The sequence below is a fragment of the Papio anubis genome, chromosome 10 (genome assembly GCF_008728515.1).
Source record: "Papio anubis isolate 15944 chromosome 10, Panubis1.0, whole genome shotgun sequence".
Lineage (NCBI taxonomy): Eukaryota > Metazoa > Chordata > Mammalia > Primates > Cercopithecidae > Papio > Papio anubis.
This window is the reverse complement of record NC_044985.1, coordinates 74,243,915-74,262,096: the sequence shown is the minus strand read 5'-3', so window position 1 is coordinate 74,262,096 and position 18,182 is coordinate 74,243,915. Positions and strand designations below refer to the sequence as shown.

Sequence of the window (18,182 nt, the reverse complement as noted above, 5' to 3'; positions counted from 1 at the left end):
GATTATAGCCCATGACAGTTACTGAAAATTAATTAGTTATAAAGAGCAAGAACCCTAGAAATAAAAATGCAGAGGCTGAAAATTGAATTGTCATCTTTTTCACATCACATGGAAGTAGTGTAATGGAATTAAAAGAATTTATGAGACTGCTGGTTCCAAAATGGTGGTATATAAGCAAGCTGGCTTCACTTTTTTTCTACAGAAATCCAAAAACAAATATACAGCTCCTAAGATTATCACCAGCAAAATTCCTGAACTCCAGTATGAGGATAAGACAGTTCCTAAAGCCACAGAGAAGTGAAAAAATTACAAGCAGATGATAAGAGAATTGAACTTACATATTTACAATGTACCTCTCCTCAATCTGCCTGTCACCAAGTGTGTGGTATTTCAGGCACTGCTGATGCTTCCCAAGGGTTGAGGCAGGAACAGGACTCCTGCCAGGGAACCCAAGATGGTGAGAAAGCTGATTGTCCACCTCAATCTCACTTTTCTGGTGCAAAAACTGTGAGCCAGGGAGAAATATCCTTGAGAACAGCCAGAGACAGGGGCAAAAAGAGAGGACAACCATCCCACCTAAAAATTCTGCTCAGTGACTTGGCCAAAAGAGATATCAAATGAGAGTGACGGTTCAACAGCACCATACTATAGGTTTGTTCCACAGGTCCCCTGGGCACAAACTCCTAGCCAGCCTTTTCACAGTAGCAGGCTACCACACTTTGGGACCTCCCTCATTTGGGACAGGTGGCACTCTGGTTATTTACTAGCGCCAAGCAAACTGGGCTTAAGGCACCATCCAGTGCTGAAAAGAAGATAGCAGCCTAGTCGGGGGTGGAGGGAAGACTATCAATAGATAAATTACAAAGAATCTCTGAGCAAACATGTACAGTAAAAACCCAAACAAGCCAGATAGAAAAGACTGGAATAAGTAATGAATTCTTCAATAAAAAGACATAGCTATAGATTCACAAGAAACTATAGCAAACAGGGAACTATGACCTCTCCAGACAGACAAAGCAAGGAACCAGTGACTCAACCTACAAAAACAGTGCTACATGAACTTTCTGACCAAGAATTGAAAATAGCAGATTTAGGGAAACTTAGTCATCTCTAAGATAACACAGAAGAGCAATTCAGAAATTTATCAGAGAAATTTAACAGAGATTAAAATAATTTAAAAAATCAAATAGAAATCTTAGAACTGAGAAACACGTTTGCTAAACTGAAAAATTCATTAGAGGTTCTCAATAACAGAATGGATTGAGCAGAGGAAAGAATCAGTGAGCCCAAAGACAGGCTATTTAAAAAGACACAGCCAGAGGAAAAAAAAATTTTTTTTAATGAAAAGGAAGAAGATCACCTACAAGATATAGAAAGTCACCTCAAAAATCAAATCTCAGGGCTGGGCACAGTGGCTCACACCTGTAATCTCAGCACTTTGGGAGGCCAAGGCAGGCAGATCACTTGAAGCTAGGAGTTCAAGACTAGCCTGGCCAACATGGTAAAATCTTGTCTCCACCAAAAATACAAAACTCAGCTGGGTGTGGTGGTGCACTCCTGTAGTCCCAGCTACTAGGGAAGTTGAGGCAAAAGAATTGCTTGAACCTGGGAGGCAGAGGTTGCGGTGAGCCAAGATTGTACCACTGCACTCAAGCCTGGGCAACAGAGCAAGACTCCACCTCAAAAACACAAAACAAATATAAGAATTATGTGTGTTCAAGAGGGAGTGGGGCAAGAGCAAGAGGTAGAAAGCTTATTCAGAGAAATAATAACAGAAAAATTTCCAAAACAGAAAGAGATAAATATCCAGGTATAGGAAGGTCAGGGAACACCAAACAGATTTGACCTTACTAAGACTACCCCAAGGCATATAATAATCAAACTCTCAAAGGTCAAAGACAAAGAGAGGATCCCAAAAGCAGCAAGAGAAAAGAAACAACATACAAAGGAGCTCCAATTTGTCTGGCAACAGACTTCTCAACAAAAACCATACAGGCCGGGAGGAAATGGGACATTTTCAAAGTGCTGTTTGAAAAAGAAAAAAAAACAAAAACAAAAAACTGCTATCCAAGAATACTGTATTCTGCAAAGTGATCTTTCAAATATAAAGAAGAGATAAAATCCTTTCCAGAAAAATGTTCACAGAATTCACCATCAGCCCCATCTTACAAGAAATGCTAAAGGGAGTTCTTCAATCTGAGAGGTAAAAACACTAAGTGGCAAATAGAAAATATTTGAAAGTTTAAAACCCAGTGGTTAAAATTAAGTACGTGGGCAAACCCAGAATACTCTAATACTGTAATTGTGGTGTGCAATCTACTAACAGCTTTAATGTGAAGCCCAAAAGACAAATCTATGAAAAACAATAATAGTTACATCAATCTGTTAAAATTAAACAACTTGCTTCCAAATGACCAATGGGTCAATGAAGAAATTAAGAAAGATATGTAAAAATTTCTTGAAACAAATGAAAGTATAAATACAACATACCAAAATCTATAGGATATAGCAATAACAGTAGTAAGAGGGAAGTTTATAGCAATAAACACCTATATCAAAAAGTAGAAAGACTTCAAATAAACAACCTAACAATGTCCCTGAAGGAACTAGAAAAGAACAAACCAAACCCCAAATTAGTAGAAGAAAAGAAGTAGTAAATATCAGAGCAGAACTAAATAAAATGGAGACCAAATATTTATATATTATATATAAATATATTATATATTATATTTATATTTATATAATATATAATAAATATTATAGATATAATATATAATTATTATCTAATATATATTATATATTATCTGATATATATTACATATTATCTTATAATATAATATATATTATTACATATATAATTATATATTAAATAATAATTATATATTTAAATGAAATTGTTTTTGTGAAAAGATAAAATCAACAAACTTTTAGCCAGACTAATTGAGAAAAGAGAGAAGACCCAAATAAATAAAATCAGAAATGAAAAGGAGACGTAACAACTGAGACCACAGAAATACATGGAATCATTAGAGACTATTGTGACCAAGTATTCACCAACAAATCAGAAAACCTAGAAGAAATGGAAAAATTCCTGGACACATAAAACACGCCAAGATTGAAGAAATTAAAAACCTTACCAAATCAATGATGAATAATAAGCGCAAAGCCATAATAAAAAATCTCCCATCAAAGAAAAGCCCAGGATCTAATGGATTCACTGCTGAATTCTACCAAACATTTAAAGAATAACTAATACCAATTCTACTCAAATTATTTTTAAAAATTAAAGAGGAGGGATTACTTCCAAACTCATTCTAACAGGCCACCATTCCCTTGACACCAAAACCAGATAAGGACCCACACACAAAAAAGAAAACAACAGGCCAACATCCCTAATAAACCTCAAACCCAAAAATCCTCAACAAAATACTATCAAACTGAATTCAACAACACATATAAAGATCATGCATGCTGGGTATGCATGCTGGCTCATGCTTGTAATCCCAGCACATTGGGAGGCCAAGGCAGGAGGACTGCTTGAGCACAGGAGTTTAAGACCAGCCTGGGTAACATAGTGAGACACTATCTCTACCAAACATAAAGTAAAATATATTATCTGGGCTTGGAGTCATGTGCCTGTAGTCCCAGCTACTCAGGAGGCTGAGGCAGGAGGATCATTTGAGCCTGGGGGGGTTGAGGCTGCAGTGACCCATGATCATGCCACTATACTCCAGTATGGGTGATAAAGTGAGGTTCTGTCTCAAAAAAAAAAAAAATTCACTATGATCAAATGGAATTCATCCCAGGGATGCAAGGATGGTTCAACATATGCAAATCAATGAATGTGATACATCACATTAACAGAACAAAGAACAAAAACCATATGATCATTCCAATACATGCTGGAAAAACATTCAATAAAATTATTCATCTGTTTATGATAAAAACCTTCAACAAACTGAGTATAGAAAAAAAATCTCTAAATAATAAGGGCCATAGATGAGAAACCCATAGTTAACATTATCCTGAATAGGGGAAAATTGAAACCCTTTCCTCTAAGATCTGGAACAAGACAAGGATGTCCACTTTCACCACTTTTAGTTAACATAATACTGGAAGTCCTAGCAAGAGCAATTAGGCAAGAGAAAGAAATAAAGGCTTCTAAATTGGAAAGGAAGAAGTCAAATTAGCCTTATTTGCAGATGACATGATCTTTTACTTAGAACCTAAAGATTCCACAAAAAAACCTGTTAGAAGTAGTAAATGAATTCAGTAAAGTTGCAGGATAAAAAATCACCATACAAAAATCAGTTGTATTTGTATATGCTAAAAGCAAACAATCTGAAAAAGAAATCAAGACACCAATCCCATTTATAATAGCTACAAAGAGTATAAAATACCTAGGAATCAGTTTAACCAATGAAGTGAAAAATCTATGTATAAGTAAACTATAAAACACTGATGAATGAAAGTTAAGATTTCATGGTGGAATAATTAATATTATTAAAATGTCCATACTGTCCAAAGTGATCTACAGATTCAATACAATCCCTATCAAAATGCCAATGACATTCTTTACAGAAATAAAAAAAGTCCTAAAATTTGTATGAAGCCACTCAAGATTCAAAACAGCCAAACCAATTCTAAGCAAAAAGAACAAAGCTGGAGACATCATACCACTTGATTTCAAAATATATTACAAAGCTATAGTAACCAAAACAGAAGGGTACTGGCATAAAAACAGACACATAGACCAATGGCACAGAATACAGAACCCAGAAATAAAACCATACATTTAGAGCCAACTCGTTTTCAACAAAAGTACCAAGGACACACAATGGGGAAAGGACAGTCTCTTCAATAAAATGTGCTGGGAAAAATGGATAATCATATGCAGAAGGATGAAACTAACCTCTATATCTTATCACATATAAAAATCAACTCAAGATGAATTAAAGGCTTAAATTTAAGACCTGAAACTATGAAACTACTAGAAGAAAATGTTTCAGGACATTGACCTGGGCAAAGATTTTTTGGTAAGATCACAAAAGTACAGGCAACCAAAGAAAAAATAGACAAACAGAATTACATCAAGCTAACAAGCTTCTGCATAGCAAAGGAAACAGTCAACAAAGTGAAGAGACAACCCATAGAATGAGAGAAAATATTTGCAAACTACTTGTCTGACAAGGGATTAATAATCAGAATATATCAGGAGCTCAATTGAATAGCAAAAAACCCCAAATAATCCAATTTTAAAATGAGTAAAAGATGTGAATAGACATTTCTCAAAAGAAGACATACAAATAGCTAACAGGTATATGAAAAAATGTTCAACATCCCAAATCATCAGGAAAATACAAGTCAAAATCATAATGAGATATCTCACTTCAGGTAATTTTTTTTAAACCAAAAAGACAGGGAATAACATGCTGGCAAGGATGTGAAGAAAGGGGAACACTTGTGCACTCTTGGTGGAAATGTAAATTAGCATGGCCTCTATGGGAACTCTATGGAAGTTCCTCAAAACTAGACCTACCATATGATCCAGAAATTCCACTACTGGGTATATATCCAAAAGAAAGGAAATTGGTATATCAAAGAGATATTTGTATTTTCATGTTTATTGAAGCACTATTCACAATAGATAAAACATGGAATCAACCCAAGTGTCCATCAATGAGATGAATGGATTAAAAAATATAGTATATATACACAATGGAATATTTTTCAGCAATAAAAAAAGAATGAAATCCTGTCACTTGCAGCAGCATGGATGGAACTGGAAGTCATTATGTTAAGTGAACTAAGCCAAGTACAGAAAAACAAATATCACATGTTCTCATTTATATGTGGGAGCTAAAAAACAAGTGGATCTCATGAAGATAAAAAGTAGGTTGGTGGTTACCAGAGGTAAGGGGAAGGTGGGAGGGGATGAAGAGAGATTGCCTTTTTTTTCCTTTCTGTTTTAGTTTGGAATGCTAGAGTGGATTAGTCACTTTAGACCATCGTGAGACAGGTTAGTTTCACCCTACTGTTGATGTGCTGTTGCCATGGTAATCCTGCTCAGTATAAGAGGAACCACAGGTTCAGACATTTGTTGTATGTGCTTGGCTGAGGAGCCAATGGGGTGAAGCTACCATCTGTGGGATTATGACTGAATGCCTCTAAGTCAGAATCCCACCCAGGCAGAACAAGAAGGAAAAAGGTTTAATTGACTCACAGTTCCACATGGCTGGGGATGTCTCAGGAAACTTACAATCATGGCAGAAGGGGAAGCAAATATGTTCTTCACATGATGACAGGAAGGAGAAGTGCCAAGCAAAAGGGGGGAAATTCTCTTATAAAACCACCAGTTAGCATGAGAACTCATTTGCTATCAGAAAACAGCAGCATGGCAGTAATCACCTCCATGATTCAATTACCTTCCACTGGGTCCCTCCCATGACATGTGGAGATTATGGGAACTACAATTCAAGATGAGATTTGGGTGGAGACATAGCCAAACCATATAATTCTACCCCTGGCCCCTCCAAAATCTCATGTCCTCACATTTCAATACACAATCATGCCCTTCCAATAGTCCCCCAAAGTCTTAACTCATTCCAGCATTAACTCAAAAGTCCAAGTCCAAAGTGGCTTTGCAGGGTACAGCCTTCTCCCTGGCCACTTTCACAGGATGGCATTGAGTGTTTGCTGCTTTTCCAGGTATACAGTGCAAGCTGTCGGTGGATCTACCATTCTGGGGTCTGGAGGAAGGTGGCCCTCCTCTCACAGTTCTACTAGGCAGTGCCCCAGTGGGGACTCTGTGTGAGGGCTTTGGCTCCACATTTCCCTTCTGCATTGCCCTAGCAGAGGGTCTCCATCCCTGCCGCAAACTTCTGCCTGGACATCCAGGTGTTTCCATACATCCTTTGAAATCTAGGCAGAGGTTCCAAAACCTCAATACTTGACTTCTGTGCACCCACACGCTCAACATCATGTGGAAGCTGCCAAGGCTTGGGGCTTGCACCCTCTAAAGCAATGACCTGAGCTGTATGTTGGCCCCTTTTTAGCCAAGGCTGGAGCTGAAGCAGTTGGAACAACAGAGCACCATGTCCCAAGGTTTCATAGAACCGGGGGGGGGGGGGGGGGGGGGATGAGGGGGGCCCTAGGTGCAGCCCATGATACTATTTTTCCCTCCTAGGCCTCTGAGCCTTTGATGGGAGAGGCTGCTGAGAAGGTCTCTGACATGCCCTGGAGACATTTTCCCCATTGTTTTGTTGACTAACATTCAGCTCCTTGTGACTTAGGCAAATTTCTGCAGCTGCGTTGAATTTCTCTCCAGAAAATGAGTTTTTTTCCTATTGCTTCGTCAGGCTGCAAATTTTCCAAACCTTTATGCTCTGCTTCCTCTTGAATGCTTTGCTGCTTAGAAATTTCTTCCACCAGATACCCTAAATCATCTCTCTCAAGTTCATAGTTCCACAGATCCCATAATTTATAAAGGAAAGAGGTTTAATTGACTCTCAGTTCTGCATGGCTAGGGAGGCCTCAGGAAACTTACCATCATGGTGGAAGGGCAAGCAAACATGTCCTTCTTCACAAGGTGGCAAGAGAGAAGTGCTGACTGAAGGGGGAAAAGCCCCTTATAAAACCATCAGATTTCATGAGAACTCACTAGCATGAGAGTAACAACCCCCATGATTCAGTTACCTCCCACTGGGTCCCTCCCACGATGTGTGGGGATTATGGGAACTACAATTCAATGAGATTTGGGTGGGGACACTGCCAAACCATGTCAACTTATATTCAAATTCACTGGTTCTTTCCTCAGCTATGTTCAGTCTGCTGATAAGCCCATTGAAAGAATTCTTCATTTCTGATAAGGTGTTTTTAATTTCTAGCCTTTCCATTTCACTTTTTAAGTAATTTTCCTCTGTCCGCTGAAATTCTGTATATATATTCATGCATGTTATTCACCTTTTCCACTAGCTTTTTAAGCATAGTAATTATAGCCCAGTATATGGGTCATTTCTGCATCTGGTTCTGTTTTACCTCTTGATTTTTTCTCCTCTCTGCTTTTTTGGGTGTCTTTTAATTTTTGATCAAGTGATGGCTATCACATGTAGGAGAATAGTAACGACTAAGGTAAATAGTATTAATGTCCAGAAATAAGCCTCTTCTGTCCGGTCAATAATGTGGGTAGTTGAGTCAATCTAGTTGGGAGTTGTGCTGAATTTGGGTTTTATTGTTGTTGTCATTGCCTTCACTCTGTACCACAGGGCTTCATTCAGATTCCTCTAGCAGGGGGTTACTATTACATTGTTTTAGTGTGGAACCTAGAGTGCTGGGGACTTTTTCTCAGTGCCCTTCACTCAGCTTTAGCAGTGTTTGCATGCCTGTGCTACAGAGAGGTCTCTCCCCACACTCTTTTTCCTCCTCACTAGCTGACTGGTGTTGTCACTGGTGCTTGGCTTATAGTGGGGAAAAGGGGTTTTTCACACTCCTGGTCCTGCCTTGGTTTTAGGCAGGCCCTGTGCACCTAAGCCTCAGATGTGGGGCTATCTCAGTATTCCTGATACGTCTCCATTGCAGCCAAATCCTTCCTTTATCTGTGGTGAGTCTTGAGTGAGAGTTTCCCAGGAGTAGCCAACTTCAACTTTCTATTGGTTCAGGACACGGAGCCCTAGTGTTTCCTGCTCCTGCTGCTCCCCAAAGGGCAGGTTTGTGCTTCTACCTCTTCTCCAGAAGCAGGAGGTCTTTGCCAGGATCCTGTTGGTGGTAATGCTTCCTGCCCTTCCCCCAGTGGATAAGGTTTTCATACAGAAGAAAGGTTTGGAGAGGTTAAGTGGAATTTTATGATTGTCCCCTAGTGACAGAACTGTCACCTCCTAATATTCTTATCTCCGGAAAAATATTTATTGCTTATAGAGAGAAATGTAGTGTTTCAATATAGCTTCTTTACAGATGTTTACTAATGATCTGTGATATAAATAGCACTTTAAATATTCAGTACATTGCTGCCTGCCCTTTTGTTTCTCTACCAGATATATTTGTATGAAAATACATTCATCATTCAACAATCCACCTGTTTATTTTAGCTACTTTCCATAGTGCCATCCAAAATTAAACCAAATCAAAATGAATGTGGTTAGGTACAAAAGCTGTCTTGCAAGAAGCAAGTGCGCACCTCACCTGGGAATATCGGAAAGATTTGGATCAGGGCTCTGCTGTTTCTCTGAAGACAGGCTTCACTCAAATAATGATGGTTTATTTTTAAAAATCATCCCACTGAAAAGTCCCTTACAAGGAAATTTCTTAACTTTTTAAAAGCCATACATGGTGTACACATGGTGCCAAGTGCTTAAGGGCAGTTGTTTAAATTTTCCTTTGAGGGCAAGGAAAGCCTAGTACATTCTACTCAGACTTTTAGGAAAAATGAGGCTTATCTATTTTAAAAAGGATAATTTCTGTTACTTTGTGTTCTCTATCTCACCAAAAGACCAGAATTAGAGAAGACTGTCCTAGTTAAGTATGGAATATTGAGTCAAATTAATGGGTTCCAGGGCCTGTGGAGGGAATGTTCTTTAAAATATATATTAATATATCTCCTAATTATCCGTATTAAGACCATTCGAGTTGTATGTTAATTAAAAAATATATTACATTAAAAAACTATTTTTTTAACATAAGCTAATTTTAAGAGAAGCTTGATTGTCATATTGGTGAAGGCACATTTTACAAGCCCCTCTGTACTCTGAAATGTGGTGTCCAAGATTAGACATACAAGGTCAGTGTTACTTAAGAGGCCAAGTTTCCAATTTGTTATTGCTTGTTACCAAATGAAAGTAAAAAGGAAAACAGAAAGGTAAAATAAAGAAACTGGCTTTTATGTATTTTATTCCCAAAAAGGGCGTTTGCCCAAGGACCTTCCCATTCACGGGCTGTCACTCACAGGTGCTCGGAGAATTCAGCCTCCAAATCCCGCAGGTCACACAGATCAGCCAAGTTTTAAGAAACACTCCGGATTAGCGACCCTTCCTCTCCGCAACTCCCACCCCTGCGCCGGGACGCTGCCGGGTGGTCCCCAAGGGAAGATCAGGCCCTGGACGCCCCGCGAGCGCTGGAGGCCCGGAGGCCGAGGCCGAGGACGGGAGCATGCCACCGGGGTCGCGCCACCGAAAGCTCTTCCGGCCTGGGCCAGCGTGCCCCGAGGCCGCGGGCGGAGGCTGGAGCAACGGGCCCAACTCTCCCTCCGCCCCGGGGAGGCGGGGTCTCCGCCTTTCCCGCGTTCGGGCCTCACCGCCCCCCTCCGCCTTCTCTGAGGCCCCGCGCCACTTCCGCTCCTCGCGGCGAAGCCGGTCCCCTAGGGCTCGGGGTCGCACGGAGCTGACCCCTAACGAAATGGGGCCGTGCCAGGGGCGGTGGTGGCTGCTACTCTGGCTGCCGCCCCTGGCCACACTGCCCGTGCGGGGGGAGGCGGCGGCGGCGACATTGTCAGGTAACCTGGACCCGGCGGCGGCGGCGGCGGCGGCGCGCGCGTGCGTGCTCGCTCCCCGGCTTCGCGACTGCCCCGAGGGCGCGCCTTTTGGCCCGGGTGGCACCGCGAGGCCGATCCGGGTGGGCGCTCCCTTTTCTCCCTTTGGGGTCTCCCGGGCAGGCCCTGTCCGCCCTTCCTGTCTTCTTGGGCTTCTTTGGTCTCTCTCTTGGCAATTGGACATTTTGTAATTTTAGGACTAGAAACCGTGCGATCCAGTCGCCCAATTCCCTCGTTTTACAGAAGCAACTGAAACTTAGAGAGGTTTTGATTTGCTCAAGGTGACACAGCTTATCGCTGGCACAGCTGACCGTAGTCTCCAGACTTTCAGCACAAGGCCTTTTGTACAGTACATCAATGCGTGTTGAAACCTTGTTATTTCGCTATCTCGCATTCCTTTGATCTCAAGAGTAGAGAAGGTAACAGCTTCAGCTTCAGAATCGTAGCGAAAATTCTCCTGCCACTGACTGGCTGTTGTGACCTTGAGCGAGTAAACATAACGGGTCCCACGTGAGCCGCGGGTAATGAGACCTCACAAGGTTCTTGTGGTGTTGGTGTGCACAATGCCTGGCGCACAGGAAGCAAGAACTGGTAGCGGCTGCTAGCGTTAGGGGCTCGCCACGGAGTGGGCTCAAGATGCTGGCACACTGGGGAAGGATCTGGGAAGGACACCTGGGGAAGTCAGAAACCCAGAGTTCCAACTCCAGACCTGCCGCTAACTTACCATGAGCTTCACGTTTCTGTTTCTTTTTTTTTTTTTCCCTCATAAAATCTTTTAAAAGATTTCCTGGATGCGCTCTCTACCAACTTCTCTTCCTTGCTTTGGCTACCCTGGTTTCAAGGGAGGCTGCCAAGTGTATTCTTTTAGCTGGGCATGGCCCTCCCTCCAGTTATACCGCTGTTTTTTATCTAAGGATGAATGAGAGACTGGATGTTAATGAGGTCATTATCAGATTCTGCCACAGCTCCCAACTGAGGGAATCTTGCGGTGAGTTATATGTTGGGGAACTGTTGGATTCCGGTTTTCATCGAACAGAAATTTTTTGAGTGTTCATTATGTGCTAGGCAGTGTTATACGTGCTTTAGCTGCGGTATCTATCATATTTAATACCCATAGAAGCCCTATGGGGGAAGGCACCATTTTATACCCATTTTTCAGATGAGAAAACAAAGGCTTGGTAGTAAGAAATACAACAATTTTATGCCAGTGAAAAATTAAAACACAAATCTGTCTAAGTAGGAAGGTTTCTGGGCATGGCAACAGCGAGAAAATTAGAAGTAGCCTTAGACCAGCACCCAGCACCTTGGATTCTAGACCGCTCATTACCTTCAGCCACAACTTGTGGTAAAACATTGGTCCAGGCACAGTCTTTATGAACCGCAGTTTTGTCTTGAGTAAAATGAAGATGTTTTTTACTGAAGAGTTTCCAGTATTTTCCTCACCTCAGTAAACCTGGTGTTTTTAAAGTTTTTATGTTACTGCATTTAGTGTAATAGTAACAGCTTGCTTCTTTGCTTTGTTAATCAAAGACACGCATAAATACTTATTGGAGCTTCTGTTCTGCCTGAGACAGGTAGGATGCCCACTGACCTGATAAAAATAGTCCACAGCTAAGAAGAATGGCAACTTCTGTAGCCTTACAGGGATGCCTGCCATTCCAGTAGGCTTTCCAATACGGACTGTGAAGCGCCCAGTATCTGGTAATGTGCCAGTGACACTGTGTTGGCAGCCCTGGATTAGACTAGGCTTAAGAACCATTGCTGCTCTCTAAAAGTCTATGGTTTCATGAGGACCCTGAGAGGAAACAGCTGGTACTTCGTTTAAGCGAGGGGCTTGGATTAGGTGATACTTAAGGTACCTTCCTGTTCTAAAATTTTGTCTTGAATAACACACTCTTCAATGGAATGGGGAACATTCACACAAACACCAGCTTTCTGTAACTATTTGGAGGAAAGTCAGAGACAGTTGACACTGAGAGGAAGAGAAACTTCAAGAGGTTCAGCCAGTTAGTAAGGTCCCTAGAAACCATGTGTTGTCCTGAGATGAAGTTCAGGCCCTGGCGGTGGCTTTCCAGGCTTAAATTATGGTAACAGTCCATTTGAAATCACAGCTTTCAAATTCATCTGTGAAGATTTGGGCTTGAAGTCAAAGACCTGAGTGTGCATTAGTATGTACTAATTCCAGTTTCATTCTCACATTCTTGGAGAAATAAAAAGATGAATATTCAGGTAAAAAAAAAACTGAGGTTAAGAGAATAGTTACCTTTATCACTTTGATGCCTCATGTTAACTCCTTTGAAAATATGAATTTACAAAAAACAAATAGAAAAATCCTGAGTCCATTTGACTTCTCACAAGTTAAGACTTGTTCGTTTTTTTGCTTTTCATGTTTCCTACTCTTCTCCCTCCCCTTCCTTGCTCCCAAAGAAAAACAGTTATAGGGAAAATGGAGAAATTTGTCATATAATGTAGTGTTTATATTATGATTCCGTTCTAGTTTCATCTGAAGATATTTTTTTTTTCCCCCATATGAGGGCCATGTCAGTTTTCAGGAGGAACATTGGTGAGATATTTTTATGTTGGGAGTTAGGTTCTGCTAAGATTTAAGGTGTTTGTGCTTTTTATTTTTAGCATATTCTGTAAGTAGGTTTAAGTACTACCTGCTCTTTTCTGATGTTTTGACTGAAGTTTTTTTTTTTTTTTTTTTTCTGTGTATATGACTCAACTCTTTAACTTAAACATATACTTACATTTAGGAAAACTAATACATGACAAAAGTACTACAAAGAAGATAATTTTAATTAAAGTAGGTGATATGTAGCTGTCCCTTTTTTATATTAGATATGTAATTCTAAAATTAGGTTAATTGAATATTTATAAATTGAGTGGTATTTAAAGTGAACTAAGGAATCTTATCTCATTGGTTAAGGGAACCCCTGACTTTCTGAATCCTTTGGTAATGTAAATAATTAATGCCTCCTGTAGCATCTTAGTGATTTGGGCACAACTATCCAGAAATATACTGTTCTCTAAAAGTCAGTATAATTGAAAGGATTAAGGGAGCCTGCTGAGGATTGCAAGAAGTTAAGGAAAATGATGCCCTTCCAGGCTTAGAAACCTGTCTTTCCATAGTAAGGATGGCATTCAGGGTCGATCCCACAGATACTCCTCAGTCCTTCGGAGTTGAGGCAAACCTGGGATAGCCTACAATCCCAGATCTTTCTCCTGATCTGATTCAGGCTTGAAGAAGTGATTACCTAGGTTATGGAGCACCTTCCAGGGTACGGACATATTAAATACCTCAGCCTCAAGTAGAAGCAGTAGCTTTCCCTAGGCAGGTATTGTTCCCTTTTTACCAAATGAATGATTATTGTTAGATTTTTTAAAATTCCTAGAAATTCTGTTTCATTTCCTGGATTGCGTTGTAAGGGGATTGTTGTTTTTGTTCTAATTTTTAAATGTATATTTACTTATTTTTGAGATTGGATTATGAGACTGGCCAATTTTTGCGTTTTTGGTAAAGACAGGGTTTCACCATGTGGCCCAGGCTGATCTCAAATTCCTGGGCTCAAGTGATCCACCTGCCTTGGCCTCCCAAAGTGCTGGGATTACAGGCATGAGCCACAGCGCCCGGCCTGTTGTTGTTTTGATACATTTCAGTTTGCCTACATCTGCTACCAGCAGGTTCTATCCTAGTAGAATTAACCAGCAATAACTGGGGCCTCATGAATAAATGAAACCCGCAGACATGTAGGCAGCTTCATAGCCTTCAGTGTCAGGGCGTACTCAGCGATAGAGTTCAAATAAGCAGTCAAACTGACTCTGTTTCCTATTTCTGCTGGACATGATTGAAACTGAGAATTGAAGTGGCTCTAGAAGAAGATTGCTAAAGGGAAGAGAGACCTAAGAAAGCCTCTATAATCAAAGATTGGAAGATCTGTTCTCTCTAGGAAGGCGATGGGCCAGCTGTGATAACAGTCTTGTGACAGTCACTTTCTTTTGCCTAGTCCAATTAGCCCATGGCTTAATGAACTGACTTGAAGCTAGGCTTGTGGCTTCTTATGGCTGAATTTCTGGTCCCTTACATATTTAGGAATTCCTATGTGGGTTGAGACTCATTCACCTCGGGAGAAAGGTGATAAGAAAAAAGGGCAGCCAGAGGACATGATGAAGCACTGCCACCTTGTCTGCGAAATCTCATGGATTGTGTAAATTCCACATCAGCTTCACCTCAAAAGCCAGAGGCCACTGTGGAGAATTCGAGGGAAAACACTGTTTGCAACATGCTTTTACTAGCGTGTCTATAGGTATGAACAGTCAGGACAATGTCCTTCCTTCTATGCTGTCTTTAATCTGGTTGAAGACTGAGGGGAAATACAGAACAAGTTCTTTTCTTCTAACTGGCAGATCCCTTACACAGAATACACTGATGTATCATATATGAGTCAAATAAAAGAAGCTTAATCCCATCTATTCTTTCTGCCCTCCTCTATCCAGTGAGGGGCAAGAAGGTGGTCCCCAGCCCAGAGGATGTTAAGGGTTACAGTACTCAACCCTCTAGCTATGGATGTATTGACCATGGGGTAGGGTAAGGGGGAAGTTCAGCCTGTGGCTTCCAGACTGGCCCTCATGCTTTGTGGGTTCTGTAGATGGGATGGCAATGGCACAGACTGGCAAGGGCATCCTACTACGTCAGGTGGTTCCAAGGGAGGGCCAGAGTGCACGTCCTTTTATGGTGCTGACTAGCCCTGACCAGGCTCTTACAAAGATTGGCTGGACTTCCATTGGTAGGCCACATATGCCCAAATAACCCAGTAGTCCTCTCGAACCACAAGATACACACAAAAGACAAATATTTAAGTTCTGGGGGTTACAGTAATAAACATGCAATGTCCCTGACTTCGTGGAGAGACAGAGTATAAGCTAATAAATACATATGTAATACGAAGAAAGAAGAAAGCGGGTGGAAGTGGTTGGGGTGTGTTTGTTTAGATAGTGGGGTCAAAGAAGGCCTTTATAAGAAGGTAGCATTTGATAGAATACATCAGTGGTTGGAAGGCATGAGCTCTGCCAAGATCTGGGAGAAGAAGGTTGCAGACTGAGGAAACTTTACGTGGGGATTGGCTGGCATCTTGAGGACAGGAGGGCCAGGTGTGGCTGGAGCAGCCGGGCTGGGAGGGAAAGTGGAGGAGGGAAGGTCATAGAGGCACTCAGGTCCCTGGATGGGAGGGGGATTTTATTAATGGTGTAAAGGAAAGCCATTGGAGGGTTTTAAGCAGGTAAATGATGTGTTCCCATTCGTGTTTTTGTTTGCTTGTTTGTTTGTTTTTGGTTTTGTTGCTTTTTTTTTGAGACAGGGTCTCACTCAGTCGCCCAGGCTGGAGTGCAGTGGCACGATTTCAGCTCACTGCAGCCTTGCCTCCCAGGTTCAAGCGAGATTACAGGCATGAGCCAATGTACCTGGGCCCCATTCATGTTTTTAAAAAGATCTATTTGCTAATTGAAGAGTAGGTTGTAGAGGAAAATGTGGTGGGGAGGGGGGCAATTCTGGAAGCAGGGAGACCAGCTGGATAGAAGGCTATTACAATCATCCTAGTGCAAGAGGAATGTGGCTTGGGTAAGAGAGAAGCATTTACTCCTGTGTTGAAATCGCAGTATACAATATACTTAAATTGCACCATCTTGCTCTTAAGAGCTCCAGATTTGGAATGATTTAGGAGACAGTCTTAGGACCAAGTGGAAAGAACCTTATTTTAAGAGAGCATTTGATTGCAAACCTCAGGCCCCACCAAAAGGCTGTTTCCTCAGACCATTAACAAAAGTGAACTGTTCTGTGGGAGCTGATTTAGCCCTTGAAGTAGCAGCACTCTCTAGGAGAAGAATTGCAGTGAGGGGCCCTTGGAGGCACCCACAAGAAAAGCCCCTCTAGCATCAAGCACATGGGTGGTAAAGAAAGACCTGTCTGGAAGTAAACATTCCTATCGTAGTTTGGGCTGCTGCTTCTGTGTCCCTGAGACTTCATGCTCTTCACCTGCCCTGCTGGAATGCACTCCCTTTCCAATGATGGGTAGGAATCCCTTTTATTTGAGGACTCCCAGTATAAAGTTCTCAACTCTAGCCGTGCTCAGAGACCCCCTGGGAGGCTGTGCAAAGGCAGAACATGGTAAGGTGAATCCAGAGACCTGCTCCCCCAACCTCTGCTGCTCACTAGCTGGGAGCATTTAATGTGTTCTCATGTCTTCTCATTGCAGTTGCTCAGGGTCTTCCAGGTTATATACTACATTCCTTGATATTCATATTTTTTATAGGTAGCTGCCAGCCCTTTGATATCCCTGGGACTGCACCTCCCCCTATGCTGCCCTTGGCCAGAAGTTATTTGCCTCTCAGATATATCAAAAAATGTGCCTCAGCATTGGTTGCTTTGTGTGCTCATAGCCTTGGTTGTGAATTCTCCTTTTGGCTCTTGTGCATGGAAACAGCATGCAAGAGCACATTTTTCATTTTTAGTATCCTGTGTTTAACAGAGAGCCTCTAGAACAGCGGTCTTCAACCTTTTAGCAACAGGGACCAGTTTCGTGGAAGACAATTTTTCCACGGGATAGGAGTAGGGTAGGGGGTGGTGTGGGGATGAAACTGTTCCACCCCAGATCATCAGGCATTAGATTCTCATAACAAGCATGCAGCCTAGGTCCGTAGCATGTGCAGTTCACTGTAGGGTTCATGCTGCTGTGAGAATCTCATGCCACTGCTGATCTGACAGGAGGTGGAGCTCAGGTGGCAGTGATCACTTGCCTCGCCCACCACTCACCTCCTGCAGTCCTGTTCCTAACAGACCATGGAGTGGTCTTGGTCCTTGGCCCCAGGGTTGGGGACCCTTGCTCTGGAGGTTCCTTCTTGTGGTTAACCTGGATTCTTGTATTTGCATCTTGGACTCTCAAACTCTGCAAATTTTTTGATATATTTAGAAACATATGCATTTCATCATAATGTGAAGAGTAAAGATGATTTGACTGTCACAGTTGAATACACTGGGTCCTTGTGTGATTTTGCTGCTTCGTGTGGCCACTGGAGAACCCTCCCTTTTATGGAGTTGTGTTTTGGGAGATGGCGAGCATTCCCAGGATCCTTTCCCAAGTCTGTCTTCACTTTTGTCCAACTTAATGCTAAGGATATTTCAGGCCAGGACCAGGGACTTGTCTGAGCATATTCAGTGTTATTCCCTACATGGATGTGATTGTTTACTAGTTGTTACTGGTTACTTAGTCCTTCCCCAACTTTGGTGTAGCAAGTTGTTCTAGCTTCATTTCAGGTTTTTCAGGAGAAACAACTGACCACACTCTCCTTAAAGGAGTCAGGGGTTGGGTGTAAAACCCATTTCTGTGTGTACCCATAAGTGCTCCTTGTTCCTGTTTCCTGTTGGACAGATGTGGAGGTGACACTCTATCTTGAATCCAGAAGAACTTACGACTTTCATTTCACTTCATTTCAAATCCAAATACAGCAACGGCCACAGAAGAAAATGAACATCATTACTTTCTAGTTTTCTTGTGGCATTTACATTAACCCTCTGTAACACAGAGGGTTAATATATATCTCTCTTTCTCTCAGTTGAGTTGTATTATATTATATATTACATATAACATACATATATATTTAGGTATCT

The 18,182-nt window shown here is 41.5% G+C and overlaps 1 protein-coding gene across 5 annotated transcripts in view; it reads left to right on the top strand.

Moving 5' to 3' along the window:
• The first annotated feature begins 9,872 nt into the window (after positions 1 to 9,872).
• NEMP2 (nuclear envelope integral membrane protein 2) overlaps positions 9,873 to 18,182 on the top strand; it is a 74,098-nt gene continuing 65,788 nt past the window's right edge. For 4 of the 5 annotated variants that reach the window (XM_031651427.1, XM_031651426.1, XM_031651425.1 and 1 more), the window contains exon 1: positions 9,873 to 10,483. In XM_031651427.1, the coding sequence (XP_031507287.1) occupies positions 10,141 to 10,483 (343 nt within the window). In that variant the 5' untranslated portion in view covers positions 9,873 to 10,140. Of the gene's footprint in view, positions 10,484 to 11,433; positions 11,508 to 18,182 lie in introns of all 5 variants that reach the window. The other variant, XM_017946723.3, reaches the window with a different exon arrangement.